Source organism: Sorex araneus, chromosome 5 (assembly GCF_027595985.1).
Source record: "Sorex araneus isolate mSorAra2 chromosome 5, mSorAra2.pri, whole genome shotgun sequence".
NCBI lineage: Eukaryota > Metazoa > Chordata > Mammalia > Eulipotyphla > Soricidae > Sorex > Sorex araneus.
In genome coordinates this window covers 85980715-86000181 of record NC_073306.1, presented here as the reverse complement: position 1 = coordinate 86000181, position 19467 = coordinate 85980715, and the positions used below count along the sequence as shown (strand labels likewise).

Sequence of the window (19467 nt, the reverse complement as noted above, 5' to 3'; positions counted from 1 at the left end):
TCTGCCTGAGACGCCTCCTTCCTCAGGTGCGGTTTGGGCAACAGAAGCGATACCAGGATTGGTTCCAGCGCCAGTACCTGTCGACCCCGGACAGTCAGTCTCTGCGCTGCGACCTCATCCGCTACATCTGTGGGGTGGTGCACCCTTCCAATGAAGTGCTGAGCTCGGACATCCTGCCCCGATGGGCCATCATCGGCTGGCTCCTGACCACATGCACGGTGAGGGGCCCAGCCAGCCCTGCCCTGCCTCGAGCTCCCCGAGGCCCCCACCCTGTGTTGTCCCTCTCTCAGATTGGGGGAGGGGGGCGCGTCCTCTGGCATTGGCTGTGGAGACTTCCCTTGTCCAGATGCCTGAGTCCACAGCAGGGCCGTTTCCTTCCTGCCCCATGTTTTCCTCTGGCCGCGTGCTGAGAAATCCTGCTCTGGCATCCAGCTGCCCTCTGACCTCACGCTGGCTCCCTCCCCCGGCAGACGGGGCTTTGGAATGTGCTGATTTGGCCCTGACCAGGGCCTCTCCCTCAGACCCCAGCCAGGCCCGCCTGTCCTGCAGCAGGGAGCAGGGGCGGCCTGTGAGGCCGCAGGGCAAGAGCCAGGTGGACCCCCAGGCGCTTGCACCAACATAAACAGATTTAGGGCCCCTCCCCTCGTCTCCGGTGACCCGAGGGCGCAGCGGCCCATCATCGCCTCTCTTTGCAGTCCAACGTCGCCGCCTCCAACGCCAAGCTGGCTCTGTTCTACGACTGGCTGTTCTTTAGCCCCGACAAGGACAGCATCATGAACATAGGTGTGTGAGCCTGTGAGCCGCTTCCCGGGAGCCGCCCCCGCCTGGCCCTGGGCTTGAAATGGTGCCTCCTCCTGCTTTCCCGTTCCTGCCGTCTCCCTCTCCCAGACTGGATTTGGGGACACACGGGGAGACGGAGGCGTCGGCCTCCCTCTGAGGTCCCCACAGGCACAGCCTGACGCAGCCTTTCCTCTCCCTCCCCAGAGCCGGCCATCCTGGTCATGCACCACTCCATGAAGCCCCACCCGGCCATCACTGCTACGCTGTTGGACTTCATGTGCCGGGTCCGTGCTGCGTCCACACCGCCCCCAGCCCAACCAGGCGGAGGGTGGCACTGTCCCTGCCTTCTCCCAGGGTCCTCCGTGTGTGGCCATGAAAGAGGGGCAACCCTCGGCCCCCTCGGCTGTGAGCACTCCCCAGGGAGGCCCCGCTCCGCTGGCCCTCGCTCTCCTGCCAGCGTCCACGCCAGCGTCCCTTGCTGGAGCCCGGGACAGACGGGCCCCTGCTCATGGTCCTCCTGCTCCTTTCCAGATCATCCCCAACTTCTACCCACCGCTGGAGAGCCACGTGCGGCAGGGCGTCTTCTCCTCCCTCAACCACATCGTGGAGAAGCGGGTCTTGGCGTAAGGACGGCGGGGGGCTGGGCTGGGCCCGGGGTGGCGCTGCTGTCCCCTGGGGCGGGAGTGGCGACTCAGGGAAGGCCTTGCGGCCCCACCCTGCTGGGCTCCACGGCTCCGCGCCTGCTGCCCTGATGCAGGGCCTGCGTGCGGGCTCGAGGGGCGCTGACACGGGCCTTCCCTCGTGCTCCCTGTAGACACTTGGCCCCCCTGTTCGACAACCCTAAGCTGGACAAGGAGCTGCGGGCCATGCTGAGGGAGAAGTTTCCCGAGTTCTGCAGCTCGCCGTCCCCGCCTGTGGAAGGTAGGTGCCCCCGTTCCCTCCCCGCTCCCCCTGTGCTGTCTCCTTGGACCTGCCCACTTCGCATGATCAGTTCTGGTTTTCGTGGGTCTCTTGCCCGCTGCCCCCCCCCCCCCCCGTGTTCTCACTGACTCCCCTCAGAAGGCGGGTGGCTTTAGGGGGATGCCTGTGTAGCCCCTTGTACTTGGCCCATCTGTCGTCTCACCCCAGCCTGAGCCTGTGGCTCCTCCAAGGGCCAGGGTCATGCTGCATCTTTCATGTTGCTCCCTCTGCCCCACACGTGCAACACTGCGCATGGGCTGGCGTGCAGATGGCCGACGGCCGTGGCGCGGGCACAAGAGCATCCCTGTATCCCTGTGGTGCTTTCTGTTCCCCACCCCCTGCCATAGAGACATGAGGCTCAGAGCCCTTGTCTGTCTTCCTCTCAAGTCAAAATCGAAGAGCCGGTGTCCATGGAGATGGACAACCACATGTCCGACAAGGACGAAAGCTGCTATGACAACGCTGAGGCCGCCTTCAGTGATGACGAGGAGGACCTCAACAGCAAAGGTGACATGGCCCAGAGCAGGCGCTGAGGGGTGTCCCAGCGGTCGCTGGGGTGGGCTCTGGGGTGCAGCCCACACCTGATGCTGGAGCAGCACGGGCAGGGGAGGAGCAAAGCCGCTCAGCTGGTCGCCGAGGGGGTGGGCACGGGGCCAGAACATGGGCAGAGCGAGTCGTTTCCTGCCACACGGCTCCAGGAAAGAAGCGGGAGTTCCGCTTCCACCCAATCAAGGAGACGGTGGTGGAGGAGCCCGTGGACATCACCCCATACCTTGACCAGCTGGAGGAGTCCCTTAGGGACAAGGTGCTGCAGCTGCAAAAGGGCAGGTGGGTGTGGCCCCGCCTCCCTCCCAAGGTTCTGGTGGAGCGCCAGAACCAGGCTGCCCCGCGCAGCGCGTCCTGCCCCAAGCCCCCCCAAGCCCCCCTGAGCCCCCCTGAGCCCCCATTTCCCTCCTGTTCTGCAGCGACACCGAGGCCCAGTGCGAGGTCATGCAGGGAATCGTGGACCAGGTTCTAGAGGTGAGGGCACGAGCCGTCTCCCCAGTTCAGAGCCCCGCAGTGGGCCCCCAGGGGGCAGGGCTCGTGAGGCCCCTGGCTGTGACCCCTTTTATCCCCCCACCCCAGGAAGACTTCGACTCGGAGCAGCTGTCTGTCCTCGCCTCCTGCCTCCAGGAGCTCTTCAAGGCCCACTTCCGGGGGGAGGTGCTGCCCGAGGAGGTCACGGAGGAGTAAGGCCCCTGCTTGGCCCCCGCCTGGCCTGCTCCCCTGTTTCTGTGTTCATAGGCGCTGGCTCCCCTGAACACGGGTACAGTCTGCCTGCTGCAGACTGTGCGAGCACCCTGGGCTGGGGACCCTCCCTTCTGCTGCCCCTCACTGCCCTCTGCCCCTGGGCCTCCTGGGGGTGGCGACATTCCTGGGGCTCTCCCAGGACAGAAATCTTTTCCCTTTTTTGTTGGGGATGGGGGGAGGGCTTTGGGGCCACCCCTGGCCGGGTGCCTGGGGGCCTCCCACAGCTCCTGCTGCGAGGCCGGAGCTCGCCCGCTGACCAGCCCTGCGCCCGGCAGACTCCTTTCCAGTGACAGGACGGCGCAGGCATGGCACCTGCCTGGAGCCTGTTTTTTCCTGGGGCAGCAGGAGTTTTCCCTTTGGTCAGGAAGCAGCAGGCTGACCCTGTACAGGGTGTCCCCCCTCACACGGCCCCTCTTGTAGGTCACTGGAGGAATCTGTGGGGAAGCCTCTCTACCTGATATTTAGGTGAGCTTGGGCCCCAGCCCCACCCGAGGTCCAGGGGTGTGGTACCCACTGGTCGGGGTGGAGGGCCTGCAGGGGCCCCAGCCAGCCAGCTCAGCGCCCTGGCATCCCCACCCCCAGGAACCTTTGCCAGATGCAGGAGGACAACAGCAGCTTCTCTCTGCTCCTGGACCTCCTCTCCGAGCTCTACCAGAAGCAGCCCAAGATCGGCTACCACCTGCTCTACTACCTGAGGGCCAGGTGAGCCTGTCACCTGTGCAGGAGGGCCTCCGTGCATTGCGTGCTTCTAGCAGCTTCGTGAGCTCTGATCACATGCCCCCAAATCCCCCCATTCTACAGTATGATCCCACGTGTCCACAAGACAGCTGCACTCGGCTGGACACCACATCCCACCCGCTGCTTCTGCTCCGCTGTCTCCCAACCGGCCCTCCCAGCTGCCACCTGCCCCATCTGCAGACTTGCGGGTGCTGTGACTGGCAGCTCTTAGCCACATGTTCCCAGCTCATGCCCATGTGGCCTGTCAGGCCACTCTCTTAATGTCACCCAGTGACACTGTCCCTGGGGACACCACAGCTTCTCCAGCCCTTCACGCACTGAGGAGCATTGGAGTTGTTCTCCCCGCCACCCGGCGGTGCTCAGGGCTTACTCTTCACTCTGCACTCAGGAATCATTCTTGGCAGTGCCAGGGGACCAAACAGTGCCAGGGGTCAAACCCAGCCTCCTCCGTCTCCATTATTGTTCGTTTTGTTTTGTTTGCCTTGGCTTTGGTTCTTGGGTCACACCCAGCTGTGCTCAGGCCTTACTCCTGGCTCTGTGCTCAGAGATCATTCCTGCTGGGGCTTGGAGGACCCTGTGGTGCCAGGGATCCAACTCAGGCCAGCCGCCTGTCACGCAAGTGCCTTCCCCCATCAGCTCTCGGTTTCAGGGGAGCCTGGCTTGTGTCCTTCCCTCACCTGCACCGTTGGCATCATGGAGATTCACCCCCAGTGCTTTGTTCGGAATGGCAGTTTCAGATCGGACCTTGAGGCCATGCCTTGGGGGTCTCGGGTGGTTGCCCTCCCTCTGTTGCCTGAGCGCTGGGGTATGGGAGGGTCTCCTGATTCTCACAGGGTGTCGGGTTCTTGGGGAGCACCTGGAGGGACGGGGACGGGGACAGGGTGGGGTTGAGCCCGCTGGCTCAGGCGCAACTGCTCCCGCAGCAAAGCCGCCGCCGGGAAGATGAACCTGTACGAGTCCTTTGCGCAGGCCACGCAGCTGGGCGACCTGCACACCTGCCTGATGATGGACATGAAGGCCTGCCAGGAGGACGACGTGCGCCTGCTGTGCCACCTCACGCCCTCCATCTACACGGAGGTGGGCACAGCTGCCCCCTCTTCTCTAAGAGCAGGGGACAGTGTCAGGGCCACGGGTCTGAGCCTTTGTACTTTCTCCTGACCTTTTACCTCCTCAGGACCCCCTACTGCCCCCGCATGTCCCTCCCTCCCAGAACCCTCCCTCTGGGCTCTGCAGGACTGGGCCAGAGGGGCTGGAACAGGGATTCTGGGCATCCCTGGGGGTCTGTAGAGGGGGTGTGCTGGTGCCCAGTGTGGGTCTGGCCTTCCCACACGTGCCCTTGCCCCCATGTATACTTCCATGGCCCTGGGGGCCCACAGGGAGGGTCCTTCCCCGCTTGCCTGTCCCCTGCCTGCGGGTGTGGAGGGCCCCAGCCCCTACACGCCTCTCTCCTCCCAGTTCCCGGATGAGACCTTGCGGAGCGGGGAGCTGCTGAACATGATTGTGGCCGTCATCGACTCTGCACAGGTGAGTGGAACCAGGCTGGGCCTCCGTGGTCCGGGCCAGCGTGCATGCACAGGCTCCCCCGGCCCGGCCCCTGCTCGCCAGGACTCCTGCTCCTCAGCTCTGAGCTCAGGCCTGAGCTTGGCCCCCTTTGTCCCAGCCTACCCAGGGGTCTTCACCCGCCCTGCTGTGCCTGCCTCTCCCGCCTCTGTGTGTGGCATGGGCCGGGAGTGAGCCTGCTTGTGCCTGCTCCTTCCCCTGCACAGAGGGGCCGTTCCTTCCGCCCTTCCCCTCCCCTGCCCACCTCCCCTCCCCTCACTCCTGTGGTGGGCAGCAGGGCCACAGTGAACTGAGCTGCCACTTCCTCCAATTCTCCCCGGCTCCTTCCCGTCTGGCCTCCTGGCCATCGTCAGTGCTGACGGGCTCTCCCCCTGTGCAGCTCCAGGAGCTGGTCTGCCACGTGATGATGGGCAACCTGGTCATGTTCCGGAAAGACTCGGTCCTCAACATCCTCAGTAAGTGGGCGGGGCTGGTTTGGGCAGAGCAGGGGGTTGAGGCTGCCCCCCTCGAGCCCGGGACCATCTGCAGGGTGCTGAGCTGCTGGTGATCAGGGCTGTTCCTCCCCTCGCAGTCCAGAGCCTGGACTGGGAGACGTTTGAACAGTACTGCGCCTGGCAGCTCTTCCTGGCCCACAACATCCCCCTGGAGACCATCATCCCCATCCTGCAGCATCTCAAATACAAGGGTGAGAGGGCTGGGGCTGCACCAGGCCTCTGGGATGAGCCAGGATTGAGAGTGCTGGGGGCGGGGGGTGGGTGCAGTGGGGGGCGGGAGCGTGTGTCCTCCTGAGCGGCCTGTGCTCTTCCCCCAGAGCACCCGGAGGCCCTGTCGTGCCTGCTGCTGCAGCTCCGGAGAGAGAAGTGAGTCCCCAGGTCCCCAGGCTGGCCTCTGCCGCCACCCTTCCCTCAGCTGCCCACGAAGCCACTGCTTCCTCTGCACGGCCCCGCCCCCCTTAGGGCCCATCCACAGAGGTGGGACCAGACATCCCAGTCTCCTGCTGCCATGACACTTGGGATAACTCCTGTGCCCCGGGGCTGTCCCACAGGTGACGCAGGCAGCGCAGGGGGCCATACACATGCCCCCTCCCTGGGCCACTGATCAGGGAGCCATTCTTGCACTGCCATCCCCTCCTCTCCTCTTCTGGTTGTGGCCCAGGGCAGGCGGGCGGTCAGGAGGGCCAGCAGGGGAGGCTGGGTGGCCCCTCCATGGCAGGCAGATACATCTCCCCTGCAGAGGGTGGGACCAGACCCTCGGGCTGGGGCAGGGGGGTGGAGCCAGAGACTCCTCGGGCCAGGCAGGTGTGAGTCGGCCCCCCAGCCCTCTGCACCCTCCCAGGCCCAGTGAGGAGATGGTGAAGATGGTGCTGAGCCGGGCCTGCCACCCCGACGATCAGTTCACCACCAGCATCCTGCGGCACTGGTGCATGAAGCACGATGAGCTGCTAGCCGAGCACATCAAGTCGCTGCTCATCAAGAACAACAGTCTCCCCCGCAAGAGGCAGAGGTGGGCCTGGCCCCGCGGGCGGGAGGTGTCGGGGGAGGATGGCACCAGAGCAGCTGAGACTGAGACTGCCCGGGCACTGCCTGCAGCCTGAGGAGCTCGAGCAGCAAGCTGGCCCAGCTGACCCTGGAGCAGATCCTGGAGCACCTGGACAACCTGCGGCTCAACCTGACCAACACCAAGCAGAACTGTAGGCATGGGGCTGCCGGGTGGGGGGGTGGGGGGTGCAGCCCCCTGCGCTGGGCTCTGCATGTGCTCCCTCTGCCCTCCAGTTTTCAGCCAGACCCCGATTCTCCAGGCTCTGCAGCACGTGCAGGCAAGCTGTGATGAAGCCCACAAGATGAAGTGCGTGAGGCGGGGGGTGTCGGGGCCGGCGGGGGCTGCTGGGGCTGGCTGTTGGGCCAGCAGGTGCTGACCCCTGCCCTGGCTGTGCACGCAGGTTCAGCGACCTCTTCTCCCTGGCCGAGGAGTATGAGGACTCCTCCAGCAAACCACCCAAGAGCCGGCGGAAAGCAGCGCTCTCCAGCCCCCGGAGCCGCAAGAACGCGGCACAGCCCCCCAACACCGAGGAGGAGTCGGGTTCCAGCAGCGCCTCGGTGAGCCCCCGGCCCCACACGGGCGCCCGGCCCCCGACTCCCGCCTCCCAACCCCCGTACCCCCATCTTTTCCAGGAGGAGGAGGACACAAAGCCGAAGCCCACCAAGCGGAAACGGAAGGGGTCCTCCGCTGTGGGCTCTGACAGTGACTGAGGCCCCCTGGTCCCTGTGTCACTGCCAGCACTGCTGCCACCGCACCGCACAGGCGCAGGGGCGAGGAGGGCAGGGGCCAGAAGGTCATGCAAGCTTCTCTCACCTTGCTGGTGCCTGGCCCACGGGAGGGAGGAGCTGCTGCCAGGAAGCTGCCGCGAATCTGCCTGGTCCGGCACCCCTGGAGCCCCCAGGAACTGTCCCCCCAGATACCCCCAGGTCCTGGGAGGGGCTCAGACTCTCCCTCTTCCCACATGGGAGTTACAGGGCAGCTGGCCCGAGGCAGCGCCCCCACCACTCGTGTCCTCACTCCTCCACACCGGACTTCACCCTGGGACACCCTCGGACACAGAACGGCGGGGACTTGGCCTGTGCCTGGCGGGGCTTGCGGGGAGGCTGTGGTTCCTTGGAACTTATGTTGCCTGGGGTCAGGCCCAGCCCTGGGGGGCCCACACATGTGCCACAGAACTGTCAAATGGGCCCATTTCGTTCTGTTTAGATTTTGTGGGGGTGGGGTGGGTCGGGTTTTCTTTTGTTTTTGCAGAGATAATCGCGTTTTAAAAGTTGTTTCTAAATGACAATAAAAGTCAGAACCTCTTGCGCAGGAGTCCTTGCCCCCCTCGCCAGTGTGTCCACCGGAAGTCCATTTACTCAGCACGAGGCAGCCCCCACCACTGAGTCCCACCACACCCCACGCTGGCCCTGGCGTGGGTGCGGGGTGCTGCCAGCAGCCAGCTGGGGGGAGACAGCGTCGGTTTGGCGTTCCTGCCGGGACTTGCTGGAACCCAGGGCTGCCTGGTCACCTCCGGGAGCAGCTCACCTCCGGGAGCAGCGTGGGCCAAGGGCCGCCTTTTTCTCAGGCCAACACAAGTCTCTCCTGGCAGTCGCGGGCCAGACCCTTGCAGAGGGAGGATTTCTAACAGGCAGGAGCCAGACCCTTGCAGAGGGAGGATTTCTAACAAGCAGGAGCCTGGCGACGGCCCAGCCAGGATCTGCTGCCCGCAGTGCAGGGAAGTGGGGGATGACCTCTATGCAGCCTGCAAATGTATCCCCCCGCCCCCCTCCCCTCCCCGTGGCAACTCCCGCCGCCTTTTCAAGGCCAGACCTCTCGCCTTCCCGAGTTCTGGCGAAGGCCTTAGTGGGCGTCCCCATCTGCTGCCCTTGCCCAGAGGGAGGGCTTCGCGTGGCCCCTCCGGGGATCTGGCGGACGGACCGGCACCTTTCCCCTACTTCTCCCGGGGGCGGGGTGCTGCGGGCAGCCAGCCGGGGGAGAGGGCGTCATTTTGGCGTTCCTGCCGGGACTTGCAACACCCGGCAGGTAAGGGGCCCGGCTTCGGCCTGTTTGGGGAGCCCAGGGGCACGTTCCCTTTCCGGAGGGGATGGGGGATGCGAGGGAAAGACGGGCCGCGAGCGGCCCTCCGGCCCGGCTCCAAAGTGCAGCGGGACATCCCTCGCTCACCCCGGGGGTGAAAGCCCCAGCAAAATGAAGACGGGGGCGGCGGGAGCACCGCCCTGGTCCCGGAGAGTGCGGGCCTTGGGCGGGGCGAGGCTGTGGGGAGGGCCGCCCCCTCCCCGCTCCCGGCCCGAGGGGAGCAGGGGCGGGGGGCTGGGTGGGAAGGGGCGTGTGCCAGCGCGCGCGCTCCCGGGAAGGAGCGGTCTAAGCGCCCGCACGAGCAGCCCAGTATTTCGGGACGGAGTGTCGGGGCCGGCGGGCCGAGGGCAGGCTCGGGCACCATGGCCGCCCTCCTGCTGCTGCTGCCGCTGCTGCTGGTGCCGCTGCTGCTGCTTCGGAAGCAGCCCCTGTGGCTGCAGCTGCGCTGGCTGGCGGCTGACCTGGCCTTCGCCGTGCGCGCCGCGCGATGCAAAAGGGCCCTCCGCGCGGAGGCGCTGGCCGCTGCCGCCGCCGACCCCCAGGGTCCCGAGGCGGGCTGCAGCCTGGCCTGGCGCCTCGCGCAGCTGGCTCGCCGGCGGCCCGCGCACACTTTCCTCGTGAGCGGCGCGCGGCGCTTCAGCTACGCCGAGGCAGAGCGCCAGAGCAACCGGGCGGCGCGAGCCTTCCTGCGCGCGCGGGGCTGGAGCGCGGGGCCGGGAGACGGCGGCGAGGCGCGGGCCGAGAGCGCGGCCCCTCTGACCCCGGGGGCCACCGTGGCGCTGCTCCTTCCCGCCAGCCCCGAGTTCCTGTGGCTCTGGTTCGGGTTGGCCAAGGCCGGCCTGCGCGCGGCCTTTGTGCCCAGCGCCCTGCGCCGCGCCCCCCTGCTGCACTGTCTCCGCGGCTGCGGCGCGCGCGCGCTGGTGCTGGCGCCAGGTAAGTGCGGCGGGCGCGGGCTGCGCGGGGCGGGGTCCGGGTGGAGCGGCTGCCAGAGTGGGCGGGGCCCTGGGCTGCGGGCGGGGGCTCTGGGGCGGAGCTCACAGGCTGAGGGGCGGGGCTTCAAGAATAGGCGGGGCTCATAGGCCAAAGGGCGGGGCCCTAGGCTGTGGGCGGGGCCTCTGGGGCGGGACCTCCAGGATGGGTGGGGCCCTATGCTGCGGGCGGGGCCTCTGGGGCGCAGCTCACAGACTGCGGGGCAGGGCCTCCATAGGCTGAGAGGTGGGGCCTGGGCTGCGGGCGGGGCCTCTGGGGCGTGCTTGCAGGGTGAGGGGGCGGGGCCAGAACTGGGGCGGGGCCAGGGAGGGGTGCTCAGAGGTTCAGAAGCGGCTCTGCTCCGAGGGAGCCCCTTGGTCTCTGATGGGCCTATGATGCATGGAATTCTCCCACCTGGGCTTGAATAGTATTCCAAGAGCAGTGTGGATGACAGGGTGGGAGCGCACTGGGGCGAAGAGGGTTTCTGGGGAGCGACCGATCTGGGCTTTCCCCCCCTCCAGAGTTCCTGGAGTCCCTGGAGCCTGACCTGCCGGCCCTGAGAGCCCTGGGGCTCCACTTGTGGGCGGCAGGACCTTCCCCCGCTCCTTCGGGCATCCCGGACCTGCTGGCAGAGGCCGCGGCAGAAGCAGACAAGCCTGTGCCCGGGTACCTGTCCGCCCCACAGAATGTGATGGACACGTGCCTGTACATCTTCACCTCAGGCACCACAGGTGCGACGGGCCCTGGCCTTCCCCAGAAACAGGCGGGGACGGTCCTCCAAAAGCTTCCCCACCCCGCCAGGAAATTGATCCCAGAGACCTCTCTGTGGGGGCGGGAATGAATGGGTTTATCATCTCAGCCTCTTTCTTTGTCTTTCTTGAATCTGGGGGGTGTGGCAGAGGTGGACAGAGGGGACAGGGCATCGCTGCCCACTCCCTCTGTCATCCTTTGCTGCCCCCAGGCCTCCCCAAGGCTGCGCGCATTAGCCACCTGAAAGTGCTGCAGTGCCAGGCCTTTTACCAGCTGTGTGGCGTCCACCAGGAGGACATCATCTACCTAGCTCTGCCACTCTACCACATGTCCGGTTCGCTGCTTGGCATCGTGGGCTGCCTGGGCATTGGTCAGTGCCTCATGCCTCCAAGGACCTGCAGCACAGCTGAGCGGGTGGGGGCGCTCTTCAAGGTGGGGTCCCCAGAGGGAGGGAGAGGAGGCACGGGTGTAAAAGAAGGGGTCACCTGGGTCCCTCCAGGTCCCCTCCTGGGGGCTGCATCACAGCGCAGGCTTGATTCTGGGAAGGAGGCGCACAGGGCTCCCCAGTAGCCTTCAATCCCTTCCTGCCCTTGCCTGCAGGGGCCACAGTGGTGCTGAAGTCCAAGTTCTCAGCGGGCCAGTTCTGGGAGGACTGCCAGCAGCATGGGGTCACTGTGCTCCAGTACATCGGCGAGCTGTGCCGCTACCTTGTCAACCAGCCACCGGTATGTGGGCAGATGCCAGCTGCTGAGCAGAGGAAGCCCAAGAAAGGGGCAGGGCCGAGTGGGACACAGCACAGAGACAGGAGCAGCCCCCAAGCACCAGTGGGTGTGGCCACTGAGGTGCCTAGGGGTCAGTGGCACCCTAGGAGAGGTTTGGGGGTGCAGTGAAGCTCTGCCCCCTGCAGAGCCCAGCAGAGCACGGACACCGAGTACGGCTGGCGGTGGGCAGCGGGCTGCGGCCAGATACCTGGGAGCGGTTCGTGCGGCGCTTCGGGCCCCTGCAGGTGCTGGAGACCTATGGCCTCACTGAGGGCAACGTCGCCACCTTCAACTACACGGGCCAGTGCGGCGCTGTGGGCCGGGCCTCCTGGATTTACAAGGTGGGATGCGGCGGGGCCCCTGGGCAGGGTGGGGGGACCCTGCTGCAGGTGCAGTGACCCGTGAGGTTCCCACCCCAGCTCGTCTTCCCCTTCGCTCTGATCCGCTATGATGGCACCACAGGGCAGCCGATCCGGAACGCCAAGGGGCGTTGCGTGGCCACCTGTGCAGGTGGGTGCTGGCCCCGGGGGTGCTGGGCACAGGGAGCTGGGGAGGCCTGGCCTTACCCCGTGACTCCGCCAGGGGAGCCCGGGCTGTTGGTGGCCCCCGTGAGCCAGCAGTCCCCGTTCCTGGGCTACGCTGGAGGTCCCGAGCTGACCCAGGGCAAGCTGCTGCAGGACGTCTTCCGGCCCGGGGACGTGTTCTTCAACACCGGAGACCTGCTCGTCCGTGACACAGACGGTTTCCTGCGCTTCCACGACCGCACTGGAGACACCTTCAGGTACGCCCCAGGACCCCATTCCCCACCTCCCGGCCCCCTTCCTGCCCAGCCTCCGGGTCGCGCTTCCCCGCCTGCGTGCTTCCTTCCTTCCCACCAGTCCCGGTTCCCATTTGTTTGCTCACTGCAGGTGGAAGGGGGAAAACGTGGCCACCACCGAGGTTGCAGGAGTCCTGGAGGCCCTCGACTTCCTGCAGGATGTGAATGTCTATGGCGTCCGCGTGCCAGGTGCCTGGGCAGGGCCAGGGCAGGGTTGGCATCCCAGGGCGAAGGCGGCAGCACCCCCTGACACAAGCCCCACCCCCCCAGGGCATGAAGGCCGGGCCGGAATGGCAGCCTTGGTGCTGCGGCCCCCACACAGCCTGGACCTCGCCAGGCTCTACAGCCACGTGTCTGAGAACTTGCCACCTTATGCCCGACCGCGGTTCTTGAGGCTCCAGGTAATCAGCAACACCCCCACCCACGGTGTGTTTGCCGCCAGCTCCCACCAGGGGGCCCCACTCCTCACTCCCTGCGCCTTCTCCAGGTCTGGCTCCTTCCTTGTAACATGCTCCTTGGTGAGCAGTGCCCAGACCTACCCTCAGAACTCAGGGCTGACCGGGCCTGGGCAGGGCGCCCCACTCAGAGGCTCCTCCTCTGCCCCCCAGGAGTCTCTGGCCACCACAGAGACCTTCAAGCAGCAGAAGGTGCGACTGGCCCAGGAGGGCTTTGACCCGAGTGCCGTGTCAGAGCCACTGTACGTGTTGGACGGGGCCGCTGCTGCCTACCTGCCACTCACAGCCGCCCGGTACCGCGCCCTCCTGACAGGGCACCTGCGCATCTAAGCACCTCGGGCCCTAAGCCTTCCTGGCACTGCTTTTATTGCCGTTGTTTTCTAATAAAAAGGGTGGAAGCTGCTGCTCTGACCCAGGGAACCGTCTGGCTGTCTGTGGGGACACAAGCCGTGGGCACCTCTCCAGCTGTGCCTCTGGGTGATCCTTGTCCTGGGAGAGACCTCACCGTGCTCCCAGGGACCCGCTGAGGGCAGCCCCAGGTGGTTAGGGTGTTCGGGACACAGACGGCTGCCCTGACATAGGTGTCCCTCCCCATTCCCCCCCACCGCCCCTGGCTCCACAAATGCGGGTGAGGCCAGGTGGGGATGAGCTCCTGGCTCCCCTTCTCAGCTGTCTGAAAAAGAGGCCGTTGAGGAGGATCGGCCACTTAGTGCTGTTGGCCCTAGTCTTTGCCGGGGCCACACCCAGCAGACCTCAAGGGGTCCCGCAGCTAGGGTGCCAGGGATGACACTCATGTCCCCATGCCAAACCTGTGCTCAGCCTTTGAGCCTTCTCTCCTCTCCAGCTGTTGACTCTTTGTTGTGAGTTTTTGTTGGCGGGAGCGCAGGGTTAGACCATACCCCCATATGCCGAGCTTACTCCTGGCTCTGCGCTCAAGGATCACTCCTGGTGGGCTCGGGGAGTCTTTTGTAGTGCCGGGTATCAAACCTGGGTCAGTCACATGCAAGGCCAGCACCCTGCCTGCTCTACTGCCTCTATGCCCCCGATTTTGTTTTTTAGAGTAGTTTTCACTCTATTTTCCTCTTCCCTTCTCTCTGTGCTTCTGGGATCCCACACACTGGGGTGTGGTATGCCAGAGATCCTACCCTTTGGAACCCAGTCACGATCATGCTATCAACAGATCTGAGGAGGGGGGCAAGAGAAATAGCACGGTGGGTAAAGCACTTGCTTTGCACAGGGCCAATCCGGGCTTGATCCTCAGCACCCCAGCCCCCATTAGGAGTGATTCTTGAGTGCAGAGCCAGGAGTAAGCCCTGAGCACATCTGCGTATGGCCCAAAAAGTAAAAGTGGGGAGAAAAAAAATCTTCCCAGAAGCAGCAGGCAGACTGGGAGTCCCCAGGTTCTGGAGAGTGACAGAACCTGGGGTATGCCTGAGGTGGCAGGAGGCCTAGATGGAACAAGAGGAGGAAGACTGCCCTGACCCTAAGGTGAGGTGTCAGAAACTTCAGTATCTAAGAGCTGAGGAGGGGGACCATAGAGATAGTTCAGCAGGCAGGGCACTTACCTTTCATGTGGCCAACTTGGCCCAGCCCTGGCGCCTCATAGGGTCACTCTTACCTGGAGTAAGCCCCGAGCACCACCAGCTATGCCCCAACAGATATAAGCTAGTAGTGAGAGTCAGGGAGATGGCTCAGTGGCGGGGACAGACTTTGCATGTAGGAGCCCCAGGCTCCATCTCCAGACCACGTGGTTCCCCCACCCCACCCCGCACAGCTGGAAGCCATGCAAGAGCAAGGAGCCAGGAGTGGTCCATTATCAGTGTCAGTGTGGCCCTCAGAAACCCAAATAATTAAAGCTTGAGGGGCTGGAGAGATAGTATAGTAGGCAGGGCATTTGCCTTGCATACGACCGACCTAGGTTCGAATCCCAGCATCACAGTCCCCCTGAGCCTGTCGGGAGGGATCTCTGAGCATAGCTGGGTGTGGCTTAAAACTCTCAGCCATTAAAAATGAAAAACAAAAAGTCAGACTGTTCACGACTTGTGAAAATGATACGGGCCCCATCTCGGGGTCTGTGAAGAATTCTGCTGGAACACATCCGGCTTTCAGTTGCTGGGCGGGCACAAAAGCAGAACGGAGAAAGTGACCGGCCCTGCCAAGCCTGGTCTCTGGCAGGGGCCCAGAAATTGCCCTCCAGCTCCCGGCGCACTTCCTCCCTGGAGGAAGTTGGGAAGGCCAAGGGCGATGGATGCCCAGGAGGGTGGAAAAGGGTGGCGCTCGCTGCACTGGGCAGAAAGTCCTCGCCACTGCTGACCTCTGGGCAGTGCCAACCTGCAAACTGCGGCCTTCCCGAAGGGGCCTGGGGAAGAGGGGGAAGGGAGGGGCGGGGCCTTCTTCCGATCGCCCCGCCCTTTCCGCCCAGGCCAGCGCCTGCGCATTTGTGTGGCCCCGCACCCACTCACTCACGCCCACACCCTTGAGCCATACAGGGGCGCTTGCCAGTGCCGCAGGCCTACATTTTGGGCCCCTAGGCAGCAAAGTTTGGGCAGAAAAGCATTTCCACTGGGACATAATTGGCAGACCCTAGAAGTCCCCCTTCTAAAGGGGCAGGAGAGATAGTGCAGCAGGTGAGGTACCAGCCTTGAGGCTGCTGACCGGTTGGACCCCCAACATCCCATAGGGTCTCCTGAGCCCGCTAGGAGTAAGCCCTGAGCACCTAGGGATAGCATAGGGTGCTTGCCCTGCAGGAGCCGACCCCGTTAATCACCTGCACCCTGATGGCCCCCAAGCACCCCAGGAGTGATTCCTGAGGCTAGAGGTAATCCCTGAACGTCACCAGGTGTGGCCCAAAAACAACACAAAACCGAACCAAAAGCCACCTAAAGTGCAGGCCAGTGTTTTAGCGTGCTGGTGAGTTCTTGCGACTGTGCCACTGTCTAGCTCATCTCCCCAAGTGAGTGTAATGACTGCGAGCTTCACCATGTTCTTCTTGGTTTGTTCTTTTGTTCGTCTGGGGCCAAGCGAATCCGCGGGGCTCACTCCTGGCGGCGCTCGGGGCTCCGTGTGGTCCCGCGGATCGGATGGAGCCAGGTCCCATGAGTGCGAGGCCAGTGCCCTACCCGCCGTCCCGTCTCTTCAGCCCCCAGGGAAAGCAGTTTTCATGTTAGTCGTCGTTTGTATATTTTCTTTGGAGCCTATTCAGATTCTTCCCTTGTTCTTTATATTTTGGGTTGGTTGTTCCCCTTTTGCCACACCTGGCAGTGTCGGGGGGGGGGGGGGTGGGGGCGTGGTGCCAGGGCCGGAAGCTCATGCAGAGCAACACGAGCCTTTGGCGCCCGTCCGCCCGCTCCTGTCCTTGTCGCCTCGCTGTGCAGCTGCCTCACCCCGTGAGACAAGATGCAGCGTGGGTGCAGGGGAGACAGCACAAGCGTTGAGACACTTGCCTTAAACGTGACCCGCCCGGGCTCCACCGCCGCCCCCACCCCATATGGTTCTCGGAGCTCCGGGAGGAAACCCTGAGCACCAAAAATTTTAAAAAAGAAAAAGATACAGTATAAACATAACATGCATCTGCATATATATATACATATAGATTCTGAATTCAAGCTCCCATCCAGAGATACATTTGATTAATATTCTTTTTTCTTTTTGTTCAAGGAGTCACACGCCCAGAGGTGTTATTGTTGTTTTGGGAAACCAGCAATGAGATCCAGGGCTTCATATTTTTTAAGTGTGTGCTTTTTCACTAACCACACCCCTAACCTTCTGTAGTTCTGCGGGTTCCTTTTTCACTTCCTTGATAATACCGTTTTTTTGTGGAGAGGCCACACCAAGCTGTGCTCATGGCTGACTCCTGGCTAGGTGCTCAGGGATAACTCCTGGCAGGGATCAAGGGGATTCTATGTGGTGCTGAGACCAAACTCCAGTTGGCTGTGTGTGAGACAAGTGTCCTACACACTGTCATCTCTCTGGACCCAGTAATGTCATTGAAGACACAAAGGTTTGAGTTGGAGAGATGGTATAGAGGGTAAAGCACTCCTTCAGCAAGGCCACGACAATGGTTCAAATCTGCAGAGTCAAGGCCAACCAGACTTTAAAAATTAATACAGGAAACACAAAGATTTTCAAAGCATATAGTTTCTTTTCTTTTCTTTTCTTTTCTTTTCTTTTGGTGTGTGGGGGATACACCCAGCAGCACTCAGGAGTTACTCCTGACTCACTCAGGAATCACTCCTGGCAGTGCTTGGGGACCATATGGGATGCTGGGGATCGACTCTGGGTGGGCTGTGTGCAACGCAAACACCCTACCCGCTGTGCTATCACTCCAGTCCGTAGATACTTTTTCCTTATAGAGAATATTGCAATTATTAGCTTTCCTGTAAGAATAAAGACATAGGGGCTGGAGCAATAGCATAGTGGGTAGGGCGGTCCCCTGAGCACCGCCAGGGTAATTCCTGAGTGCAGAGCCAGGAGTAATCCCTGTGCATCGCTGGGTGTGATCCAAAAAAACAAAAAACAAAAAAACACTTTGCACTTCTTTGGGGAGTATGTTTATTAGTAATACTGGTGTTTGAAACTTTATTCTGTCTGTTTTGCTTTGGGGCCATGCCCAGCTGTGCATGGGGCGTACTGCTGGATCTATGCATAGGGATCTCTCCTGATGGGGCTCAGGAGACCATAAAGAGTGCTGGCATGGAACCAGGTTGGTGGTATGCAAGTGCCTTCCCCACTGTTTTATCTCTCCAGCCCATATTATTTGAAACTCTTCTATTGCATAATAGTACACACATTAAGGACTGGAGGGATAGGAAGTGGGTAGGGTGCTTTTCTTGCATACTACCACCCCAGGTTTGATCCCTGGTACCCCATATGGTCCTCTAACACCAGGATTGATCCCTGAATGCAGCTCCCAGAAGTAAGCTGTGAACATAGCAGGGTGTGACCCCAAAACAAACAAAAACAGTACACATATTAAGAGTTTCTATTTCCAGGGCAAGAAGAAGAAAGATGTGAGTGTCGGGACGAGAGTGATAGGACAGCAAGATAAGGCACTCGCATGTGGTCAGTCTGGGTTTGATCCCCTGAGTCACCTATAATCCGCCACGCACCAACAAGAGTGACTCTTGGGTGTGGAGCCGAGAGAGACAGAAACAAAGACAGAGACAGAAACAGAGACAGAGACAGAGACAGAAAGACAGAGACACAGACACAGACACAGAAAGACAGAGACAGAGACACACAGAAATAGAGATAGTGAGACAGAGAGAGAGACAGAGACAGAGAGAAAGACACACACACACACACACACAGAGAGAGAGAGAGAGAGAGAGAGAGAGAGAGAGAGAAGCAGAGGGAGAGAGATCATCTCTGGGTGGGGCCCAAAAAAGAACAAAAAGGAGATGTGCCCAGTAGAGAGAAGAACACAGTGGAGAGAGGCCAGAGTTCATGGAGTTGGGGGTAAGGACGCCCAAGCATTTGACCCAGAGAAATTTGGTCAGAGCACATAGCTGGGACGCAGAGCTGTTTGCACCCCAGCACATGGGTCCTGAGCACTGCGGGGTGTGACACTGGTGGCCCCCAACACACAGGCTGTGTGTACAGTGTCTCATTCTCAGGTCCAGCACCAACCCAGATGGTCACACAACGGCCAAAGCGACCAGGAGTGGTTCCGGCATCCCGGTGCTGCTTGGGAACCTGCCAGCCCAGAGCTGGTTCCTGGAGCCTGAGAGAAAATGCTCAAAGGGCTGAGCCAGGAGTCCAGGCCCAAGGCAGGTCCCACAGCCTGGCCAGGAGGGACCCTGGGTGTGGCCACAGAACAGAATAAAAGCTGGGACTGAAGCAATAGTATAACAGGTATGGAGCTTACCTGGTGCACAGCCATCCCAGGTTTGATCTCCGGCATCCCATATGGTTTCCCGAGCACTGCCGGAAGTAATACCTGAGTGCAGAGCCAGAAATAAGTCCTGAGCACTGCTGGGTGTGGCACCAAATTAAAATTAGTTTTTAAATTTAAAAAAAGAACAAAAGTTGACTTTTATATGAAGGTGTTTTTTTTTTTTAACTTTTTTGGGTCACACCCAATGATGCTCAGGGGACTGGTCTGGTCCCAGAGGGGTATTTTTTGTGGGGGCTGGGGGATCACACCTAGTGGTACTTACTCCTGGGTCTGTGCTCAAGAATCATTCCTGGCTGCACTCAGAGGACCTTATGGGGTTCCAGGGATTGAATGCAGGCTGACCATATGCAGGGCAAATGCCCTGCCCTCTGTGTTATCTCTCTGGTCCCTGTATGGATGGTTTTAGAAAAGCTTAGAATGTAATAAACCACAGCCACTTTTCTCAATAGTTCTCCAGTGCCTCAAAATGTAGGGTCATCCTACAACCCAGAAATTCAAGAGACCTTAACATATGTCTAGCCACAAAAAAACTCACAGCATTATTGATTGTTCCCCCAAATCGGAAACCACCCAAATATACACCACCTGCATCTGGTGAATGAACACAGTAAATGTTCTTGTTTTTTTTTTTTTTTTCTTTTTGGGTCACACCCGGCAATGCACAGGGGTTACTCCTGGCTCTTCACTCAGGAATTACCCCTGGCGGTGCTCAGGGGACCATATGGGATGCTGGGAATTGAACCCGGGTCGGCTGCGTGCAAGGCAAACGCCCTACCCACTGTGCTATCGCTCCAGCCCCCACAGTAAATGTTCTTGATCCACACTTGGAACGTACAGCCATAAAGCTGGCTGAATGGAGAGAGGATGAGCAGG

At 61.8% G+C, this 19467-nt stretch overlaps 2 protein-coding genes across 2 annotated transcripts in view; both read left to right on the top strand.

Annotated features, from left to right (window-relative positions):
* Positions 1-8099, top strand: part of INTS3 (integrator complex subunit 3) — a 28826-nt gene extending 20727 nt beyond the window's left edge. The window contains exons 10-30 of the mRNA XM_004619241.2: positions 27-218; positions 696-783; positions 985-1064; positions 1312-1403; positions 1595-1701; positions 2128-2247; positions 2439-2568; positions 2706-2760; positions 2866-2969; positions 3451-3495; positions 3613-3732; positions 4692-4845; positions 5224-5292; positions 5708-5783; positions 5900-6013; positions 6140-6188; positions 6664-6831; positions 6918-7018; positions 7101-7173; positions 7268-7424; positions 7500-8099. Coding sequence (XP_004619298.1) covers positions 27-218; positions 696-783; positions 985-1064; positions 1312-1403; positions 1595-1701; positions 2128-2247; positions 2439-2568; positions 2706-2760; positions 2866-2969; positions 3451-3495; positions 3613-3732; positions 4692-4845; positions 5224-5292; positions 5708-5783; positions 5900-6013; positions 6140-6188; positions 6664-6831; positions 6918-7018; positions 7101-7173; positions 7268-7424; positions 7500-7577 — 2172 coding nt within the window. The 3' untranslated portion in view covers positions 7578-8099. The remainder of the gene's footprint in view (positions 1-26; positions 219-695; positions 784-984; positions 1065-1311; positions 1404-1594; positions 1702-2127; positions 2248-2438; positions 2569-2705; positions 2761-2865; positions 2970-3450; positions 3496-3612; positions 3733-4691; positions 4846-5223; positions 5293-5707; positions 5784-5899; positions 6014-6139; positions 6189-6663; positions 6832-6917; positions 7019-7100; positions 7174-7267; positions 7425-7499) is intronic.
* A 1091-nt stretch (positions 8100-9190) lies between these two features.
* Positions 9191-14632, top strand: SLC27A3 (solute carrier family 27 member 3). Its single transcript, XM_004619176.2, has 10 exons — positions 9191-9879; positions 10437-10646; positions 10877-11035; positions 11266-11390; positions 11573-11767; positions 11846-11936; positions 12009-12207; positions 12335-12432; positions 12514-12644; positions 12852-14632. Exons 1-10 carry the CDS (start codon positions 9309-9311, stop codon positions 13026-13028), a joined length of 1956 nt encoding a protein of 651 aa, XP_004619233.1. The 5' UTR covers positions 9191-9308; the 3' UTR covers positions 13029-14632.
* The last annotated feature ends 4835 nt before the right edge of the window (positions 14633-19467 follow it).

What these genes read in the sequence shown, in the direction of transcription:
- SLC27A3 (XM_004619176.2), top strand. Translation starts at nt 9,309, where the DNA reads ATGGCCGCCCTCCTGCTGCTGCTGCCGCTGCTGCTGGTGCCGCTGCTG. An exon ending in CTTCACCTCAGGCACCACAG is followed by an intron (nt 10,647 to 10,876) that starts GTGCGACGGGCC and finishes TGCTGCCCCCAG; the next exon opens with GCCTCCCCAAGGCTGCGCGC. An exon ending in CGCACTGGAGACACCTTCAG is followed by an intron (nt 12,208 to 12,334) that starts GTACGCCCCAGG and finishes TGCTCACTGCAG; the next exon opens with GTGGAAGGGGGAAAACGTGG.